General features: G+C 49.4%; 1 protein-coding gene across 2 annotated transcripts in view; it reads right to left on the bottom strand.

Annotated features, from left to right (window-relative positions):
* Positions 1-4,624: 4,624 nt before the first annotated feature.
* Positions 4,625-21,130, bottom strand: part of Rftn1 (raftlin, lipid raft linker 1) — a 228,238-nt gene continuing 211,732 nt past the window's right edge. For both annotated transcript variants that reach the window (XM_008849972.3, XM_017802421.2), the window contains exons 8-10: positions 16,173-16,276; positions 13,848-13,929; positions 4,625-5,850 (exon numbers count right to left, since the gene is read on the bottom strand). In XM_008849972.3, coding sequence (XP_008848194.1) covers positions 5,527-5,850; positions 13,848-13,929; positions 16,173-16,276 — 510 coding nt within the window. In that variant the 3' untranslated portion in view covers positions 4,625-5,526. The remainder of the gene's footprint in view (positions 5,851-13,847; positions 13,930-16,172; positions 16,277-21,130) is intronic.

Genomic DNA, 21,130 nt, shown 5'->3' with positions numbered 1-21,130 from the left:
TTTTAAGATGATTTTCTTGTTTTTGAAATTAAAAATTTTTTTTTTCAATTTTGTGTCTGTGTGTGTGTGTCTGTGGGTATGTGCACATGGGTGCAGGTACCTGCAGAGGCCAGAAGGGGTTTTGGATTTCCTGGAGCTGAAGTTACAGGTGGTTGTGAGCTGCCTGCCAGGGGTGCTAGGAACTGAACTCAGGTCCTCTACAACAGCAGTATGTGCTCTTAACCACTGAGCCTTTTCTCCAGCCCCTCTTGTTTTTCAAGACTCAACAAGGCTCAAGGTACCTAGGATTGAAAAGATCACAAACACAGGTCTGTTGTGGGAAGCGTTTTTAAAAAAAATTTATTGAACTTTTGTAATTTCAAATAACAATTCTTAATCAAATTTAGATCCGCTCCCCCATGCCCCTCCATCCCCCCATCAGACCTCATGTATTTCTCCATACATGTTAAGTTCAATCCAGTCAAAGATTTGTACCCAGATGTCCTTTAATGAAAATTCATCCGCTGGAGTCTAGTCAGCCCATCTAGAGACCATATGCAAGGCATACGCTCCCTTACCCAGCGGCAGTCAGTCTCCAATAGTTCTCAGTCTAGGCCAGCCTGCCACCAATTTCTCTCCTCCCCTCTGGGCCCTTGTTTAATTGAGTTGGCATGGGTCCTGTGATTGATGCCACCATTGCCACAAGTTCACATGTGTAAGTTTCCAGTGCCCTGAAAGCCTCTGGGGAAGCCCTTTTTAATGCTCACTTTAATAAGTGAAATAAGGTAACAGAACACTCCAGGATCATCCTGAACTTAATGCCAAGTGAGCAACATGTTTCAATACAAAAGTGCATGTTTTGCTGTACTGTCGGGTGACTAGCTTTTCTTTGACCAGCTGACCTGGGATTGGGGGTAGAAAACATCTCCAGATGAGCTCCTCTCTTTACTCCCTTCACAATACACAGTCCCCATAGTCAACACCACCAGTGCCGGTAAGAGTCTGGAGGCAGAACCCAATGCAGGATGTTCTCTTTTTTTTGTCTGCCACCTGTGTGCCCTGGCACCTCCCCACCACTGCTGCTTCCTGTTTCCTAGCAACGCCCTCCTTCTGAAGAGCAGACAGTTCTTTAGGTCTTAAGAAAGCTACAGAGACATCAGCTTTAGTGGCTTTGCTGACTGGTGTTAAATTGGTCATTCAAGGCCTGGAAACAGATCTACAAAGAAGTTCTAGAAAAGTGCTGAGCAGTGATGTCATGTGTTTGATGCTCTGCTTAGGAACTGCCTTGGATGAAGACAGTACTTATCTGATTCTAGTAGGTTGGCTGCTTTGGTGCCTCCCTCCCTCATTCGCCAGCCAATCACAAGATCCAGTTGATTTAATTCGAAACCTCTGCCCCTTCTGTCCTATGAAGGCCAGCAGTCTTCTCGTTGGGCTAAGGAGCTGGCCCCCGCATACCATTCTTAGGATGTAGCCAGGTGGATCTTTTAAAAAATTCGTGTCTGTTGTCATTTCCCTGCATTAACTGTATAGTGCCCCCGACCCCCGCCATTGTCCTTAGCAGGGGACCAGAATCCTTACTTACCATGGTTCATCGGGCCCTCCTCATCAGCTCAGCACCTGGCACCATGGTGAGGGCATTAAAACCTCTCAGTGCATGGTGAAAAGTCTGATCCCCCATGTCAGACCTCAGGTCTCAGGTCTCTACCTCTGCTGGAGGAAAATGCAGCCCACAGCGATGGCAGTCGGGGAGTGAACACATTCTAGGTTCCCAGGGCCTGCTGTTGCACCCAGGACTGGCCTTAGAAATGACTGCTATCAACAGTAACCTGCTGAATGTTGCCTCACTTCCTCCCCTGCCACAGCCACCTCAGAAATCCCAGCCAAAGTTCTAATGAGTCTTGTCCTGAGAGCGGACATCCACATGCTTCCCTGTTCAGGCTCTAGAAGGCAGGTACAGGAAGTGCAGCCTCTCCTGGGGGAGCTGTTCAGTCAGCAGGTCACCGAGCGGACAGAGAGCTAATCATAGGGGCCCACCCTGCTCCTCTCACGCAGGCAGCCTCCTCGCCCTTCCTGTGAGGCTGTGGAAACGGGACCTGCCACCACAACTGAGTCAGTGCAGGCCCCTGGCTACCCACGGCCTGCTGTCATCCTCGCCCTTTCACCCCCCCACCATTCTTAATCCCAAAAGCTGTGAGCCCCACGTGACAACCTGGATCACAGGCCACCCTGCACCCCCAGCATTGACCCCATGCTGGGTATGAACTTCCAAGTGTGCTGCATGAGTGATGGGTTTGGGGTCAACATGGACTTGCTGAGAAGCCCTGCCACCCCTGAGAGCTATTCCCGAAAGACTCCACAGCATAGATGAGCAGTGATTAATTTGTTTATATTAGAGGTCAGATAAAATGTGCTTCACGAGAACGAGTTAAAATGCCTCCTGCTAATGGTTTCTGAAGCTGCTCCCATGGGCACCAGACGCTCCAGGGAAACATGAGCTGTTTGGAGATATGAGCTTCAGACAAGGGGCCAACAGGTATTTACCCTTCGGTCACTTACAGACAGCCACTACCACATGGATTAGGGCTTTGTAGATATCACTGTTGCGTTTCTGTTAGCTGAAATGGAATGTCCTAGGCGTCAGTAAAGACAAGCCTTGGCATCTCGGTGGCTTAACAGAGCAAAGATTATTAACACCCTGTCATGGTCCATCTTGAACTATGCCAAGGGTGTTGAGAATGAGGGGCTTTGGATCCCAAGCATGTTTAAAGGTGAAGCTGGAAGTGGCTTACATCCACTCTGCTTGTGATCCCAAATTGTATGAGAGGCACAAAATACCGAAGCCCATGGATGCCAGGTCAGGCTTCTAGACTACTAGACCCTATCACTACTGTCACCATTATCACCATATCGTCCTTACAAAAACCAGGTAAGATGAACATTTTCAGTTCCCTTTTACGCTTAAAGAGTGAAGAAATTAACCTGAGGGCCCAGTTGTAGATGACAGGCAGCCAGCATTCCTACAAGCTCTGTCCAGTTCCAAAGCCCACCTACACAAGCTCCTTATAAAGCAACACTCCCTGCTCCATTAACATAGGTGCCCTCGAGTTTCTGTGCCAGGCTCCCTGGGAGCAGTGCCCTTCCTGTCTTTCACTGTGTTTAGCAGGAGCTCCTCTACCTCCCCAAGCCAACCTGTGAATGTGCTCTGCTCCACTCACCAGCTCACCTCTGTGGAGGTCAAGAGCGGACCTTATAAACATTTCCCAAGACAGGCATGATGGCACATGCCTATAATCCCAGTGCTAGGGACACAAGGCAGGAGGATTCCAAATTTGAGGCCAATCTGGGCCACAGAGTTCTTGTCTCAACAAACCAACTTTTCAACTTTCCTAGTTGAAAGAGTCAAAATGACCCTGAGATTCAGAAGGGTCACACTCTCTTCCTCAGACCTGCTCACCTCCAGCTCCCCATTCCTTGGCCATTTCTGTGACAACCCCAGCCTTGAAGATGATCACCTCATGTCAACACTATATCTGCAGCTCTCAGAGGACTCTAGGCCTCCTCAGAGGATGCCTGTCACCCTGCTGGCCATCAGAAGAAACTAAGATCTCCTTTAGAAATCTGAACACTTGAAATGCCCATGCAGGACGAGTCTTGGGTTTGAGGCCCTGCTTTTCAACCATTTGGAGAAGTATTTCACTTCACACAGAACCCACTGATACCATTAGAGACTCCTTGGCTGTGCCTTAGTACCCCCAACCCCCACACACACCCAGGGAGCTTTTCAAAATCCCCATGTCCAGGGCCATTCCCAGACCATCCCCTCACCATGCTGGGGGAATGCCCTGGGCAACAGAGGTTTGTAAAACTGCCCCAGTGTTTCCAAGGTGCAGCTGGTTTGAGAACCTCCACTGTGGACTGACTTTGGCCAGAATCATCAGGGTGCAGAGGAGCAAGGGACAAAAAGCAAGGCTGCCTAGCACCATTTGTTAGCTTGACCCTGGAACAAAGTCCTGAGGAATTCAAGTTTCCCTCCACAGCAAATACAACCAACCTAAATGACAGTTGTTGAAACATGGACCCAAACCTGAGTGGAGAAGGCCCTCCAGGCTGGGGCTGCATACTTGAAGTTTACAGCATTGTTTTTGCTCCACTGATTCTCAATAGCGCGTGTTTCTCAAAGTAGTGACCCTTTAACCTTTGTGTGGAGGTGTTTTGTTAAAGTGTAGTACAGATATTAAAGAAAGTGTATTGTGGAAATGTCATTTTGAAAATAAGTGCTTTTGAACTGGGCCTTCAACCTTTTTAAGCATTGAGCATTGAGTAGGAGGTCCAGCAAGTAAACTTGGAAATGAAAAAGATTGGCCACATTAAATAATTTACTTGAAAGCCTGGAAACATGGAGCCATGTAGGATTTTTCCTATTGATTTTAAAGGGTTTTGTCTCCACCAGCTCCTGTTCTATCCTTACCTAGTGGCATCTGAATTCACTTTATCTTCTTTCTACCTATGCTCAGGTGGCTCTGCCATTTTCCACAGAAGCCTGTTCACCACCCTGCCAGGAGTAAGTAAGGCATGAGGGCTGGAGTCCTTCACACACTAGGCCAGGACTTCGGTTGTGACAGGTAAATACTCCTCACCAGGCTCTAAACTCAGATGATTTATTGCTTTAAGTAACTAAACAAGAAAGAAGAGACATCCAGATAACCGTTTCCATCCAGACAATTGGCGTTTTGTCCCCAAGGTTTGCCAGATGCTTCTACTAAAGCCTTAACAATACTTTATGGACACTATAAACAAGTGACAGACACAGCGTACATGTTAACAACTTAGCCAATGATACACCCATGAAAAGAGCACGTGAGGGCACCCAACCAAGTGCCTGGAATGACAGAACAGATCATAGATGTGCTCAATACAAAACAAAACTTAAAAATTTTTTGGCATTAATACTAACACAGAATACTTTCTTGAACATTCTGCAAGAGCAGGTGCACATAGAATTACCTCTTTCTTTCCATATCACCAGTATCTATAGGACTACTTTGAGAAAAGCCAGGAGGCTTCGGTGCCTCCCCCTCCCCAACGTCATTGCCTTTGCCAAAGGAGCAGAGTCTGCAGGGTTGTGGTGGGGAAGGGCAGCCTCAGGGCTTCATGGTTAAAAGTCCCCAAGTAGCTGCCTGGAGCAGCAGGGTGTGGGATGGAGTGACAGCCTTGGTTTGTAGTCAGGATGTCCAAGGAGTTAACCCAGATGCACCCTGGAGCACTGTGGGGCAGTACAGGCACTGGATGGTCTAGACCCTCCCTCAGGGAGTAGTGGGACCAGGGCGGGGCCTCCAGCCCTGAGGTCTAGAAAGAATAGCCTGACCTTGCATTCTAACAAAGCTGGGTCATTATGACACCTTTACTGTCAGGGACCAGCCCTCACAGGGCCTGGTGAGCTTGCAAGGAGAGATCTAGCCAAAGAGTAACACACTTAACAAACCAGCTGCCAGCAAGCTGCCTGGGGTTAGCCACCACGTCCCAGGCCCAGGGCAAATCACTGACTCAGTTTGCCTCTGCTGGAGCGGGTTCTGCAGCAAGCTCTTCCACTCTGGGGTCGGAGTGCCGCGGGGCCTCTGGGACCCTGCTGTGGCCAGCAGGACCGTTCTGCACAGCTCCCAAACCTTGCCCTTCCTCCCTGACATCAGAGGTCCCACCCCACCGCTGCCTCCCTGGCATGAAGTTTCCCCCATCTCCGGCTTTGGGAAACTGGTCTTCGAGATTCTTCTCGTTCTCCTCTGCTTGCTGCTTGTCTCTGGCGCCAAGTTTACCTTTGGATTTCCTCAGCTGCCTGCTGTGTATCTCGTCACGGGAGAATCGCCACTGAAACTAGAAAGTAGAGAAGTGGGGCTGAATAAGCAGGCTCTGGGAATGCAGCCCTCCACTCATCTCGCCTGACAGTTCCCAGATTCCCTGGGCAACACCAAGGCAGAATCCAACCCAATCCTCCTACCCCCTGGGGCAGGTGCAATGCTTTCCTATCTGCATTCTAGATTTGGGGGAGCTGTGGAGGCAGAAAAGGTTATGGGCCCCTTGGCAAAGGGGGCAAGGAGTCTTAGATTACTATCATTTTGAAGGCCAAGACAGGATGGGTGGGCACCCTCTTTCCCTCGACATCAGGCCACTGTGAGCAGGCTGTGGGTTACTAAGTGCTGGGTACACAGTCTCTCTCCAGCTCACCTGAGTTAGGCAGGTGCTGTGCTGTACTTTAAGGTTTCCTTGCAGGACTGGTGGGTTCCTTCCCCCAGCTTCAGAGAGTGCAGCCTGCTGACAGCCGTTTCTGACAAGCTGGTTCCAAGTAGTACTCTCCTCACAGGCAACCCACAACCCTGTGTCTAGTCTAGAGGGTACGTAACAAGCATCCCAGCTCAGAGTCACCTGGGGGGCTGAGATGCAGCTCAGTCCAGCCCCATCTCCTAGGGCACTCCCTCTGAAAGCCTATACCCAGATCCTAGACTGAGCCTCCCAGAGAGGCCTGCAACCAGGCATCTGCCCATGTGACAGGAAATCAACATGCTCTGTGTCCCAAGGTCATATAGCCAGTGATAGGGCCTGGCAAGAGCCTTGGTCTTATCAACACTGGGGGGCGGGCGGGGGAGGGGTGTTGAGCGGACCAGCTGCACCCACTCAGTAGCCAGAATTCTCGGTCCGTTTAGTGACCCATGGGACACACAGGACTTTAGTTTTTAAGTTCCCACAGGTGTCTCCTGCTTCAGGTGCACCAAGTGTTACGCCAAATATGTACTTAAGTCGTAGGCACTCTGACTGGAAAAAATATAAGCCTGTCATCCCAGCATTTGAGAGGCTGAGGGAGGAGTTCCAGGCCAGCCTAGGGTACACAGTGGGACTCACAAAAACTCAGAAAACAAAAACCACAGCCTTCAGTTTGGGGATGTCGTGCAGGGACAGGGCTGTGGTTTCCAGCACCCTCAGATGGGAGCCCAGGAATGCAGACGAATGGCCCCATCAGCAGGAAATACCACACTGTAAACGATTCTGAGTACTTTGTGAGGAAAACACAAAAATGTGCTATGCAAACTCTTTTCTTGGTCTTTTTGAGATAGGGTTTCCCTGTAGCCCCAGCGGGCCTGGAACTCACTATGCAGCCAAGGCTGGCCTTGAACTGACAAGAGATCACCTGCCTCTGCCTCCCAAGTGTTGCTATTAAAGGCATGTGCTGCTATGCCCAGTTTATGCAAATTTTTAAAAAAACCAGCCCAACCCCGGCAGAGTCTTCTGTGGCAGAGCTCAATCTCCAAGAATATACTGCCCTTAACACTCCGAGGCCACAGAGTGAACACATCATGGATTCCTTCTGGGCAAGACTAGTAAACCTGACATTCCATCATACAGAAAAGGAGTGGGACAGTGCTGGTCTTAGGCTTGGGCATTTATCATGTCCTATCTCACCCCTCAGGTCTAGGCTCACGATGTTGGATGGGGGTCCCCTGGAGCTCTAGAGAGGCTCTCAGGTTCCAGCTGCAGACCGCCCCACTATGCATTCCCCAGAGTATAATGTGCTCAGATGCCCCTTGGCTTAGATGTATGTCCACTTCCACCAGGACTGTCCAGCAGGCCCCACAACCCATCAGAGGACATGGAGTTCAGACTGCAACTGGCTGCCGCAGCCTCCAACACCTGCCTCCGATGCTCGTGGGGACTGTGTTACTCTGGGGTTGATCCCAACCCAAATGGACGTTCCCAAATAAAACCTTTCCACATTTCCCACGTTTTCGAAGAAGGCTTGTTAAGCTAGCCTGTATAGCATCCTCTGAGGGCATTCAGCTATATGGAGAAGTGAGAGAAAGTTTTCCTTTTGCCAGAAGAGTGGTGATGCTGTCTTGGCTAAGAAGCTTGTGTGCAAGGATATTAAAGCATTGTGTGGCTAAGTCCAAGTCCAAGTTTCAGCCCTGGTAGCTCTCAGTCCTCAGGCAAGTTCTTAATCTGTCAGTTTCCACGTCTCTCCCAGCTGTCCCTGGCCCATCTGCACTGTCACTGTGAATAGCTTCTGCAGGCACATGGTATCCTACCGAAAACAGTTCTGACAGCCTTGAGATGGATCGTTTTCTACCACGAGCCCCGATTCTTGGTCTCTGTGCTTGCTAAATACATCAGAGAACCTCCACAGTCCCTGTGGGAGCCTGGCCAGTAACCTGCAGAAAGCCATGTCTTGTTGACCCAGTGAAGATGGACAGGAGCATGCAGAACGAGGCAGGCACCACATCTGCTCTAGGATCCTTCTAGGGCCATTAGAGGATTTGGCCTGTCACTGTGAGCAGGGTGAGATCCATCATCACAGAAAGATCTACCTAGCCTTCTAGAACCATACTGTTTCCCGTGTCCTCAGATGGATTTGTGGGTGACCTCAGGACTCCTGGTGCTGCCTAGGCCCCCCAGTCAGAACAGAGGTTTGTAGCCAGATTCCCAGGGAGGCCTGGGTCTGGTCTTCCCTCTTTTTCTATGGCAGAGGGAAGCTGTCTGAAAGCAGGTAAGGCCTACACTCGAGTCAGAGCTATGAAGACCAACTGCCTTACACCACAAGAACTTATGTCTTATGCTGTGATAGAGGCTATTTCCCAGAATTCCCCAAGAAAGATCCCCCCCCCCTGACCCCCGAGTCATCTTAGTGCTGTTTTAAACATGGCCACAAAGTTCAGAGAAGTTATAGCCCCAAATCATACAGGAATAGGGCTGGAATTCAGACTGATTTTCTTTATATAGGCTTGACTTGCTCTAGACAGGAAGAGGACATACCTTTAGAATGACTTGTAAGCATCTCGGCCTTCAGGCTTTAAGATTTACAAGACAGATCAGTCAGGTCAGGCACTTGGGCCCAGTTACCAGCTAATGGAATTCCAGATTTAATGGTCACGAAAGATGCTTTTTTTTTTTGCTTATTAAAAAAATTACACCAAAGGCTTCCTGACAGGGCCATTTCTTTAGCCATCAACAATAAAGTGTGACTGGAGGTCCACAGGTGAGCCTAGGAAGGGGCCCAAACGCTTCAGCTGAGACACAGGCCCGGAGCAGGCATCCACCTCACCTGGAAGGCTCCTTAAAGCACAGCTGTATCTGTTTCCAGAGGGTCCACCCCAGTGGGCAGGGTGAGGGGAACTGACTTGGCACTTTAACAAGCTCCAAAGTGTAGCTGCTTTTGGTTCTCAGGCCACATTCTGAAAACCACTGGCCTGGAAGGACTTAGCTACTGGAGAAATATCCAGGAAGAGAGAACCCCTCCTCAGGCCTTCCACAGGGAAGGGCGTCCTCAGCGTCTCTCTCGCACCATCACACCTGTCTCAAGCTCCCTCTTTCCAGTAAGTACGGGGTAGTCTCAGCATGTAACAAACAGCCTTAGCTGTTCTGATACCAAGGTTCCAAAAGGATAGTGAGGGGAGGCCAGGAGTACAGCCTACCTCTTAGATGGAGCCTCTGAGGCAGGGGGTTGAACACACACACTTCAGGGCTGGCAGTCCCAACTGGAGAGCAGATTCTACAGCTTGAGCAGTGGAAGGGGGGGGGATCTCTAAGCTCGACCAACAAAGTGTCAAGGACAACAGAGTTCACAGAGCCAGGGCCTTTCTGGGCAACATTTGTGGCACTGGGATGTACCACTCAATCCAACTAACTACCCAACTCAGAACTAACTACCTGTGGGAGGGTTGGACCTAGTGGCGTGGGCCTGTAATCTGAGCTCTCAGGGGAACAGGCAAGAGAGTCACACATTTTAGGCTTCCCTGGACTACAGAGTAAATTCAGGGCAAAGCCAGGCAACCTAGTTAGGACATGTCTCAAACAGTAGAGGGCAGGGGATGTAGCTCAGTGGTAGAAGAACACTTGCCTAGCATGCGTGAGACCCTAGGTTCAACCCCCAATATTCCAAAGAGAAAAAGAATGGATGACAATGGTAGAAAGGACAGAACTCTGAGGTATGGCAGGCGGGTTTAATGTACACCTCTTAAAAACTTGCACAATGTGTTCACTTTAAGAAATTTAGATGGAAGGGAGACCTCCATCACAGTACAAATCACCTACTCCCTTTGAAGGAGCTTAGCGTTTCTTTGACAGTCACACAGCACTCTGAGGAGGCTGGACTGGAGAATTTTGTTTGGACCAATCTTGTAATTTCAACGCTAGTATGTGTGATCTGCACTCGGAAGTTGGATTACTTAGTGATTTATCAGATACCTGCTGAGCAGCAACTAAAATCCAGGTACTGTGTTCACAATACTCATAGAACTTTGCTCTTGTGACCCTACCAGGACAGAATAAACCAGTGGCCACAAGTAACAAAAGCCAGGGCAGAGCTCTGAGGGGCAAGACTGGGGTGCTTTCCTAGTAGGTCACTGTGATGGGTTGGATATGAGATGTTGCCCCCAAAAGCTCATAGTGGAGACTAGGTCCCCAACTGTGGTGCTACTGAGAGATGACTGGACCATGGCCTCTGCCTTCATTGATGGGTTCATCCTGATGGGGTCATACTATCATGGTGGCAGGTTGTGGAGAACTAGGTCACTGGGGGTGTGTCCTTGAAAGACATACTTTGTCCCCTGCCCCTTGCCAGCTCACTCTCTGCTTCTTGGTTGGCATGAGCTGAAGAGCCTCCTCAGTCACACAGTCCTGCTGCCATATTATACCTTAGCTGAGGCCCTGAACTATGGAGCCAGCTGAGCTTGGACTGAAACCTTGAGCCAAAATGAAAGTCTTTCCTCCTTTAAAGCACCTATGTTGTATACTTATCACAGCAACAGGAAAAGTGAGTAGCACAGCTACAGAGGAGCATGGCTTGGCCTCAGTGGGAGAACGCCGCCTGGAAACAGTGGAAAGAGACTGGAGAAGCGCTTCCTAGGCAGGGGACAGCCAAAGTGAGGGGCCAGAGTGAATGGCAGAGGGCACTGGAGGTGTGTGGAGGCCAGAGTCACTGGGATGTACGGGGGCGGGGGGCTGCAGAAGGGTGAGAGGGCCTCATGGGCCACAGGACAGATCTCATCCTACAAGGAAGACAAAATGAGAACTGTAAGCAGTAGGTGGCATGATCCAACTGCCCCACCACCCCGCTGTTTGATGAAGTGGGTCTCTGGGGGCAGCCCTTGAGGTTTTATAGCCTGGGCCCTCTTCCTGCCCTCTCTGTGCTCCCTGACTGCAGCATGACCAGCAGCCTTTTAGCCCCGCTGTCATTCCTTTCCACCCTAATGGATGGCATCCTTAGATCCTTTCTTAAACTGCAGGTCAACATAGACCCTTCCTTATGGAGCTCTTGTGAGGCATTTGATGACAGTAATGAGCAAAGTAACTAATACACATGGTAAGATGGAGCCAAGAGATGAAGTACGGCCAAGCCTGTCAGTGCTGCTGGAGCCTGAGGGAGGGTGGGTGGACTTGTCATCAGGGTCACCAGGGGACACAGACCAAAGCAGCTGAGGTATGAATGATGGGGACAAAGAGATGGAGACATCAAGTGCAGAGGATTCTTTCTAGAAGCCTGGTGTGAAGTTCCCTTTCTCTGGGGCTCCACAAGTGAGGTGACCCAGAAGGTCTCACTGCCAGTTGCTCAGTGCCAGCTGCTGTCAGTCTTGGAGTGATGCAGGGCATCAAAAGAGAAAGCTGTCTGTCTGCACTTGCCCAGCTAGTTAGGATCGGGAGTTCTTACTGACCAGGAAAGAAATGGTCCCTCTCCTTTTCCTGAGGGAAGTCAGTGCTACCTTCTTACAGCAAGTGTGACAAATCTACTTCTCCAATCGGGATACCACTGACATTGCCCTCTGTGTAATGCCAGGACCTTCCTACAAAAGCCAAGCTGCCCCATGAGCAGACACCAGCAAAGAGGGCAAGTTCCATCTCTGTCTGAAGGGGCTAATGCCCAATCCCTCCATGTCTGGCAGCAGATTTTGTGTCGCTTGTTGAATGCTACTTTCTGTGACTGGGGGCATCCCGCAAGCCTGCAGCTGAGCACTCCCTGACAACAGCCTGTGGCCATCCATCTTCCATATCTTCCAGCAGGTGGCTGACTGCTCCTGGCGGCTGCCTTCTGGTCCACCTCTGCTGTCACCTGTCACATTACAACCTCAGAGCTTGGAGAGAGACCGTCCTCTGCACTCCAGCCCATCTGGCTTCATGTCCCCTTTGCTTTGGCGTTCCTTTCATGAATGGACAACCCACAGAGTTTGTTGGCTGGTGAGGGGCTACTCCAATCTGTTCAGTGACTGGATGCTCCTACCTGGGACTCTGGGTCCAAAGAACGTAAGGGACAGAGTAGGGAGTGTGAGGATGGTATGATGTATGCAGAGCTGAGCAGGTCAGCAGCTTCTGACCAATGTGGCCACAGCCATCAAAGTGGAACATAGTGGATCCAGGTGATAACTAACTGGGGTTTAGTAAACTCACTCAGCCTACTAGACTCCTCCGAGACACTGACAGCATATCGACAGTGTGCTAGTCTACTTTCTGTTGCTATAACAGGATACTGGAGAAAGTCAACTTAAAGGAAGGAAAGGTTTAGTTTGACTCACAGCTGCAGAGGGTCCAGCCTGTGCTCAGTTAGCTTCATTGTCTTTGGGATGAAACGGAGGCAAGGGGGCTGGAATCCCTTCCATGACCTAGTTTCTTTCCACTCTGTCCCATCTCATAAATGTTCAGCTACCTCCTAACGGCTCCATTAGCTGGGGAACAAGCCGTCAGCACAGATTCAAACTGGCCGGGTATGCTAGTGTACACCTTTAATCCCAGCACTCAGGAGGCAGAGGCAGGTGGGCTAGAGGGTAAGACCCTGTCTCCGAAAAAAAAAAAAAAAAAGCAAGATTCAAAGTGTAACACAGGAGAAACCCCTACAACAGGGTGAGCAGGGTGAGCATCAGAATCACCCAACACACAAACTCTGGGCTCGGCTTCAAGAAACACAGAGAGGATGCTGAGAAAGCCACAGTCTCTCTGAGATGTTATACCCACACTAGGCAAGAAGTCCAACAAGGGGAAAAAGAGCCCTGGGGCTCCCCAAGCACAGCCTAGCCTGAGGACTTACTGCCACAGCCTATGGCCTCTGTCTGCATCACCAGCTGTCTATCACTCAAAGACCTTTATCTTGAGACCTAGCAAAAGGAGACTCTGCAGGGGCCTGTCTGTTAAGATATCAAACTTCAGAAGCTGGTGTAGTATTGTAGGTCTTTAATTCTAGCACTCTGGAGGCAGAGGCAGGTGGAGCTCTGTGAGACGGAGGCCAGCCTGCTCTACATAGTGAGTCAGCTGGGGCTCCTGGGAGACTGTCTCAAGACAAAAACAGCAACGAAAAAAGATTATCAAACTTCTGTTTTACTTTTATAGGATAGGGTCTCACTATACAGCAGAAGACAGCCTCAAATTCATGACCTTCCTGTCTCTGCCTCCTGAGTGTAGTGATTACAGGCACCCCCAACACACCAGGCCAGGATCAGCAAACTCTGATAACTGAAAGGGTCTAATGAGCAGGCCAGCTTGTCTGACATCAGGAAGGGCAGCAGGCCATGAGCTCAGGCCACCCCATGCCCTGGTCAAACTGCAGCTGACTCCAGGCTCTATTTTTTCCCTCATGGAATCTCTGGCATGCATCAGTGACCAGAAAAACCTGTGTTCTCTGCCCTGATGGCCAGAGGAGGCTTGTGGAATGGCCTCCAGCTCCTCAGCTGTCCATTCCAGCAGCCTCTGGTATGACTAGGCTCTGGTATGACTAGACTCTAAGAAGCCTTAGAAGTGGGAACAGGCTACTTATGGGCTGGTGCAGACCCCCCACCCCAATAAAGCTGAGCCCTCAGAAGGAAGCCCAGGGGGAAAGACTGGGGAGGTCTCTCCCCTCTTACCTTGGATTCCCTCTTCTTGGCTTTCTGAGGTAGACACGGTCTCTGAAGAAAGACAATCTGCTTGGTGGACACATTCCCTTCCCTACAACACAGGAGCAGAGGGTGAGTCATGTGACACCTGGATCCCAAGGTCGCAGTACTGAACCTCCTTCAAGTGAAAGAAGGCTAATACTAGATGGGGGGATCAGAAGTCTGGGTATCCCAGCTCTGTTCTATGCCGAAAAGCCTAGGGCCACCTCAAATGCCAGCCAACACTGCCTAGCTGAGTTCCTGGCCACAAACTCCCAGACCCTTGACAGGAAGTGGCAGCCAGAGCCTTGGCTAGGTGAGGATATGCTGGCAGCTGAGGGAGGCCCAAAGGGAGTAAGGCCTCTTCCAGCTGTCTTTGGTACTGATGGCAGGGGTAAGCAGGAGGATAAAGATGGGTGGTGAGCCTTGCCCTCCAGTGTGATACAAAGGTGACAGAAGGCAGGGCTGACACATGGGCTCAGCCACTGTGTGGCTCCTGCAGGTATCTGGATACGAGGGCTAGGCTGGTAGTAAGGTGGCATATGGCAATCAACTCTGACCCACACTGATGGAATGGGTGAGGGACAGCTCATATGCTATGAGCTAGGGAAGGCAGGATCCCATGCTGTGCCTTTGACAGAAATATTAAAGGAAACCATGTTTTTTCCCCTTCCTCTCCTTAAATCTGTTTTCAAACATCTTCTCACTGCATTCAGCCCAGAGTATCAGGGATAGGAGGAGAGAGCTAATATTTGCCTGGCATCAAAGTTTTGCCAAAGCTGGGCAGGTGATTTCATACCTAAGGGCTTATTTCAGCCTCAATACACCTGCTCCAAGGCAGCCCACCACCACTTTTACAGACCCAAAGCAAAAGCTCAGCTTGGGGCACACTCAGGTGCACAAAGGCAGGATTCAGCTAGACCTTCCCAGTCCAGGGGCTCTGTCTGGTCCTAGTGTGGGTTGTTTAAGGAGGGGGAAAGGGAACATCTCTGAGATGCATCTCGGAGACAGACACAGCTCTGTGTGCCCCTGGGCTCACACAGCTTGAGCAGCTGGGCTTTCTGTTCAAATTCATTTCCATTATGCTTATGTCCTCTGGAAACTGACTAGGAGCTAAGACAAGCTACCGGACCTAACCAGGATGATACATTTAGCAAATGGCACACTCTGGACTTGGGTTTGAATCTTCAAGCTACTAATCCAGGGTACTTTCTTGCTCCGCTGTATCACCCTGTGCCTGGAGAAGTCTTGTTTTAGAAACACTATGGTGGCTCCCAGTGGCCAAAGAACCCAAAGGTGGCCACAGACAGTACCCATCATGACCTGTTCAGCAGGGAATCATGTTGAAGGCCCAGGGGAGAGACCCAGGAAAGGTGTGGATCATCATGTTAATTCTCCACCCCCAACCAGCCCAGGCCACCAGCCTTACCACCTGCCTTATCTCCCTACAGTGGAAACTGTACAGTGGATTCAGGGAGGGCAGAACCTGAGGGCCACAGGGTAGGGAGCTGGGAGTGGGGCACCACCACAAGTCAGAGACAGGGAGTCTGCTTACAAGGCAAGGGCCTGACTCTGCACACTGAGGCTCTAGACCCACATTCTACCATCTACTGCCAACTGGGCCTCAGTATGTGATGGGCCTTTCTGAGCTTCACTTTTCCTCATTTGTGAAATGGGAATTGTAGCTGATTACAGCCCTGCAGGAAATTCAAGAGGACCCAAACTGCAGATGGAAGGCTTTCTGGGGTGCTAACCAGCACCATGATCTTGGGCAAATCTCTTAATATCTCTGGGCATACTTTCCTTGGATGTAAAATGGATTTAATAATATTAACAATATAAATCAGTCAGCTGGGTGTGGTGGCACATGCCTGGAATTTAGGAGGCTAGGGCAGGAAGACTGTACGTTCAAGGCCAGTCTTGGCTTCAGAGTGAGATCCTATCTCAAAAGCAAAACCAAACAGCGGTCCTTCCCTCCCTCTTTCTTCCTCTCTCCCTCCCCTCTCCCTTGATTGAGATTCTGTACAGAGTGCTACCTAGGAGCACAGCACCCAGAGTAGGTGCTGAAATGCTTTTGCATCTGTTGGTACAGGACCCCAGCTCAGGGCAGGGCAGCCCTGACTCACTGGCTAAGGCTCCTCCATGTCAAGGGCAAGGGTGTGCTCCAGGTGATGGCGGCGGGGTGCAACCCTGGTTCTGGGTACCGTCAGCTGGAGAGTTTCAGTAAACACTCATGGTTCCAGCCTCAGAGTGGACTCTGCAGACACCCACTTATCAGAACAATGACAGTTGTCATGACAGCTATGCTCTTGTTACCTGGTAGTCTTGATGACTGGAGTTGGCAGCACACAGGTGAGCTGCCATCCGTAGGCTGCCAGCGAGTTCAGCAAGGGCACATAGTCTGTCTTCACCTCTGCACCCTGGGGAAAAAGGGCCATGAATGCTCCTGCCACTTGAGGTCATCTCCCCAGGCACAGAGAGAGTCCCACCCACAGATCCAACCAATGTTCAAAGGCTTAAGAGTTTGGAGCCAAACTGCCAACGTGCAGTTTCTTCTAGGGCCTGCATCAGTCTGTACAGTTGGCAAGGAATTAGAGCCCAAAGACGAACCCGTTAATTTTGTTTTATTCTCATCTGGACAGACAGCTTCCCATGAGCTTCACGGAAGCAGCTCAGTTACTGAACCTCCAGGATGCAGTCCCAGCATCCACTAGTGAGCAATGCTCTGATGTGAAGAGTTAATGTGACATGATAGAGTCCTCTGCCACAGCTGCGGCAGGCACAGAGCAGTCTTACTTGAGTTTTGAGTCCTGCCATTCAGGAGTAAATGAATGCTATCCTTGCTTTATTACTAATCGGGATCTGGGGATCAATGTTTGTTTTTCAACTTAAAAGTATAACCCTCCCCCAGCACAGGGAAACACCCCTAACATGAGGCCGAGGTACCTGGGCTCATCATGGGGAAACCTTGACTGCTCAGGCCTTGCTTGCCTCTAGCTCCTCACCCAGACTGAAAGCATGCCCCCAGTCCTGTCCTGGGTATACTCCTGACTCCCCATCTCTGTTAGCCAGCTTCGGAAAATGACGGACATCTATTCAAGTTCCTTCCAACTTCAGTACCTGCACAGATCCATTCCCCTTGTACTTGGGAGCTTTGCTGGGTGGGAAGGTGAACAGAAGCTCATTCCTGCCATCAGAGTTCACAGAGTCCAACACGCAAGTAAATAAACCAAGTGCAAACTAGGCCTGCTGGTCAGGATGCTTTGAGTGTCAGTGGGGGGCAAGGGACCAGCCCTGGCCTAGCGCTGTGGCCTTCATTCTCCTTAGAAGGAGCAGGGCAAAGCCACTCTGCAAGGTAGGCTAAGTTGTCCTGCTTGTGGCTTTGGGGGGATAAAATGTACTCATCTGGCTTCCCTGGAGGAGGGAGTTGGGAGAGAGTTTCCAGAAATAACCTGCTGCCTCTTCAAATGGCTTGAAAGTTTCTAGAACTGGGTGCCAACCCCTCCAGGTCATCTGAATCCCTAATAAGTAATCTATCCTTGGTGTGCTAAACTGTGTAAAGTCCAAGCCATGTCTCTCAGAGCTTGGTTGGGAGAGGCAGGAGCCTCAATTGAAAACTGGGGACAACGCAGAGTCTCAGGCCTGGCCTTGCTAAGCCAGGACCTTGGGAGAGCCCCAGACTATGAAGCATCATCACAGTAGTCCCTGAGCAGCCGAGACTAGTGCCTTGATAATGTCTTAGGTCCTTTTTGGCAACAGACGTGTCTAAAATTCTGGGGCCAGAATTCACCAGCTATCACTTTCAATGTAACTGTTCCCATTACTCGCCACATAAGAAAAGACTTTCAAAGGATGTGCTGTGTCTGTGAGAAATGATGCCCTTGGCAGGGACCAAGTAGGCGGGAAGGAAAGAGGAAAGGGTGAAGGAACAGAGGAGAAACAACATAATCATTTACAGGCTGATCAGGAGGGGGTCATTGAGGCCCCTCTCAAAGCCACAGTCAGGCCAGCCATGGCTCAGCAGGTGCCCAGCAGCCTGGCCCTCCTTTCTGCTGGTCCTCAGGACATAACCAGGCCAGCACAACGTTCCCACAGGGAAAACCCTGTGGCTGTTGGGTTTGGAGATTCCCTGCCCCCGTCCACCCCTGCACTCCCAGCTTAGAGAGAGGAGGGGGAAAAAATTAAATCCACATCCTTGAGGTTCTGATTACTTGGGCCTATCAAGGATAACCTTCCCACTTTATCAAGCACTGTGACAAACCCGCCACAATCAGACAGTAGCCATAGCAACCAGGACAAGCTTTGGTGCCTTCACAAAGCCCTGAGTGGCAGAATGCAGTTCTTTCTTTAGTGGCTATAGCCTGGCCAGGTTTTTCTCTGCAGGAGCCCAGAGCTACAAAACAATGACCCGCCCACTGCAGCCTGACCTGCCAGCTCAGACAGGTCTCACCAGGGCCGCTTCTATTTTGCTCTATCTTATTTCATTTTGTCACTATCTTGAAGAGAAAAACAGCAGGAATTCTCCCAAACATGTCCCTGCCCCCCTCAGGGAAGGAAATGTCAGCCATGGGGTGCACGATCATAAAGACCAAAAGGAATAGGGGAGATATAACAAATCCTACAGTGCCTGGGAGGTTCAAGCTCAAGTGCTAATTTCTGGCCATCAATCAGTGTTGATGAGTAAAATCTAGATGGGAGGGGGCGATGCGACTGCTAGGCTCTCGGACTGTTTGGACTGGCTCGGATTTAATTCATGTTAAATATGGTTTTCCATAAGCATCTATCCATGTCACTTTGCATATTACCAATACAATAAGATGGGGCTTCTAAAACTAGCCAAGGCCCGCGCAGTCAGCACAAGACACTTTTAAGTCCATTAGCTCAGAAAGGTGGTAGGAGAGAGATGCGGATGGAAGGCTGGCTTTGATCTGCTTTTTGTGACACTCCAGTGAAGGAGAGAAGAAAGCAACCAACAGCACTCAAAAGCCAGCGTGCTTATCAAACGAAAAGACATTTCTTTCTGTGAGCCAGAGCAAAAATTTTAATTAACTCTCCTCTCTCCTGTGGTGGGTACGTAATCTCCCATCACACCTGGAGTGTTAAAAAAAGTAGAACATGCCCTGTGGTTTCTTCAACTTGTGTAAAAAAGAATTCATTTGTATTTATGGCCCTTTCCCCCTTTGTTCTCTATAATTTCTCCAGTGGTTGCAAATCAACTAAAGAAACAGACATCCAACATAACCTTCCCTTACCCTCCAAAAATCATGCCAGCAGAATGTATAGTTGACTAAGAAATCCCTTTTGATGGTGTTTGAAGATCCTCTCTGCAGGCTAAGAATGGTCCAGTAAGAAAGTTTCTATCCTGAATGTCAGCATGCTCTTTTTTCCCAGGCTTCCATCTGTAATTTCTATTCTATAATTTTAATTAAATCAGAAGGCAGTGTTTATATTATTACAGCTCTGTAAACACTGCTCAGTGCCACGCTAAGTAACGTGTCGTGGCCACACTTTCTTTTTTATGTGACCCTTTATTTTTCCTAGAGAACTCTATGACCTTTTTTTTTCATCTCCCTGAGAGTTACACAAACCCATAATTAATTTATTCCACATGTTGCAATCTACTTCATGCTGTCTGCGATTTCTCTATGTGCCTATGTTCATGCAGCAAGTCTTCTTGTGGACGACATCATTTCCAGAGCCCTCTGAACCCTTGTTCCAATCTGGCCTGGCTGTTTTCTATGCCCGTGTTCTCCCTACGCTGGGGTCTGTGATGTGTATGCTCTTTTTGGGTTTCTTTTTGCTGGAGCCTATCCTTAATGACTCATGAGGAAACAGTTCCCTGGAAATCATGTGAATCCATAAGGATGACTTTGCCTTGATCCTTAACTGACAATTCGGATAAAAAAAAATGGTCTGGGCTGTAATCTACTTTTCCATCAAAAATTTGCAGGTATTGCTTTTAGATATAAGCATTGCTACTGTGATAGATGACAGAAAGATGGAAACAGATCTATTTATCCTGATTACTAATCCTTTGAATGTAGCCTTGTGCTGGATAGCATTAGTGATAACTTGACACACCTGGGTTGAGGGGGCCCCAATTGGGGAATTGCCCCATTGGACTGATCTGTGGCCATGTCTGTGGGGCATCTTCTTGATTATTAAGTGATGTGGGGTGATGCCACCCCTGGGCAGGTGGGCTATGTTGTACAAGAAAGCAGGCTGAGCATGGACCAGGGAGCAAGCCAGTAAGCAGCGTTCCTCCATGGCCTGTGCTCCAGCTCCTGCCTCCAGGTTCCTGCCCTGAGTTCCTACCTTGGGCTCCCTGATGATCTAAGACGCGGGAGATGTGAGCTGAATAATCCTTTTCCTTCCCAAGTTGGTATTGGTCAGAGTGTTTTTTCACAGCAATGGAGGAACAAACTATAAAAAGCTTGTTGTACTGTTCTGGAAGTTTTTAGGAGTTCTGGAATGTCCGAATATTTTACTTTAGTGTGGACTTTTTTTATTCCAAGACTGCTTACTAGACAGCCCAACAATCTGGAGATTCTGGTCTATTAAAAAAACTATGACTCGGTACCCCCCCCTCCCCGTTTCATTCTTCTTTATGGACCTCCTTGGTCAAGATGTGGGCCTGCCGTTTCCGGTCAGTGCCTCCCTAGTCCTATTTTCTTAGATTTTTTCTTACCCCCCTTCAAGCGATTCCCTTCACTTTCTCTTCCAGCCTTTCTCTTGTGCTTTTATATTTTCTGCTTCCCTCTTTAAGACCCCAAAGCTCTTTCTTTCAATAGTTTGTTTCTTTTTTTTTTATAGCGTCTTGTTTTTGTTCTGTGGGTAAGTGCACTTTATCTCTTTAAGTGGTTCCTACTGATTCCTGCATTATCTCTACAGTTACCAAAGATTTGACCAGGATGGGGCTAGGGAGCTTAGCACATAATATTGGGATTATACACCACGTCCTGGTTTTCAGCTCTGCAGTTCACTACTCCTTCAGTCCCCTGGTGATGTCCACCTTGAAGACCAACATTTTTGTTCTCCTCCAGGCTACAGCTTCCTCCACTGGCAGATCAGTTAGATTTCTCCATCTGATCTCCTCCTCCTGTAACTGTGTTGCAAGCACTTGGTCTCTACTACCTCTTCTAATCTGTGTTCTCATGGGTATCGATTACCTACAGTTCTTGGTAATTACATTCCATAAAATCCCCCTGAACACGAAATTAGTGAATACAGATCCATTTTTCCTAAGGGAAGTGTAGGGCTAGGTTCTTATGGGT

The sequence above is a fragment of the Nannospalax galili genome, unplaced genomic scaffold, assembly GCF_000622305.1.
Source record: "Nannospalax galili isolate Female #2095 unplaced genomic scaffold, S.galili_v1.0 scaffold364, whole genome shotgun sequence".
Lineage (NCBI taxonomy): Eukaryota > Metazoa > Chordata > Mammalia > Rodentia > Spalacidae > Nannospalax > Nannospalax galili.
This window is presented reverse-complemented; position numbering and strand designations above follow the sequence as displayed.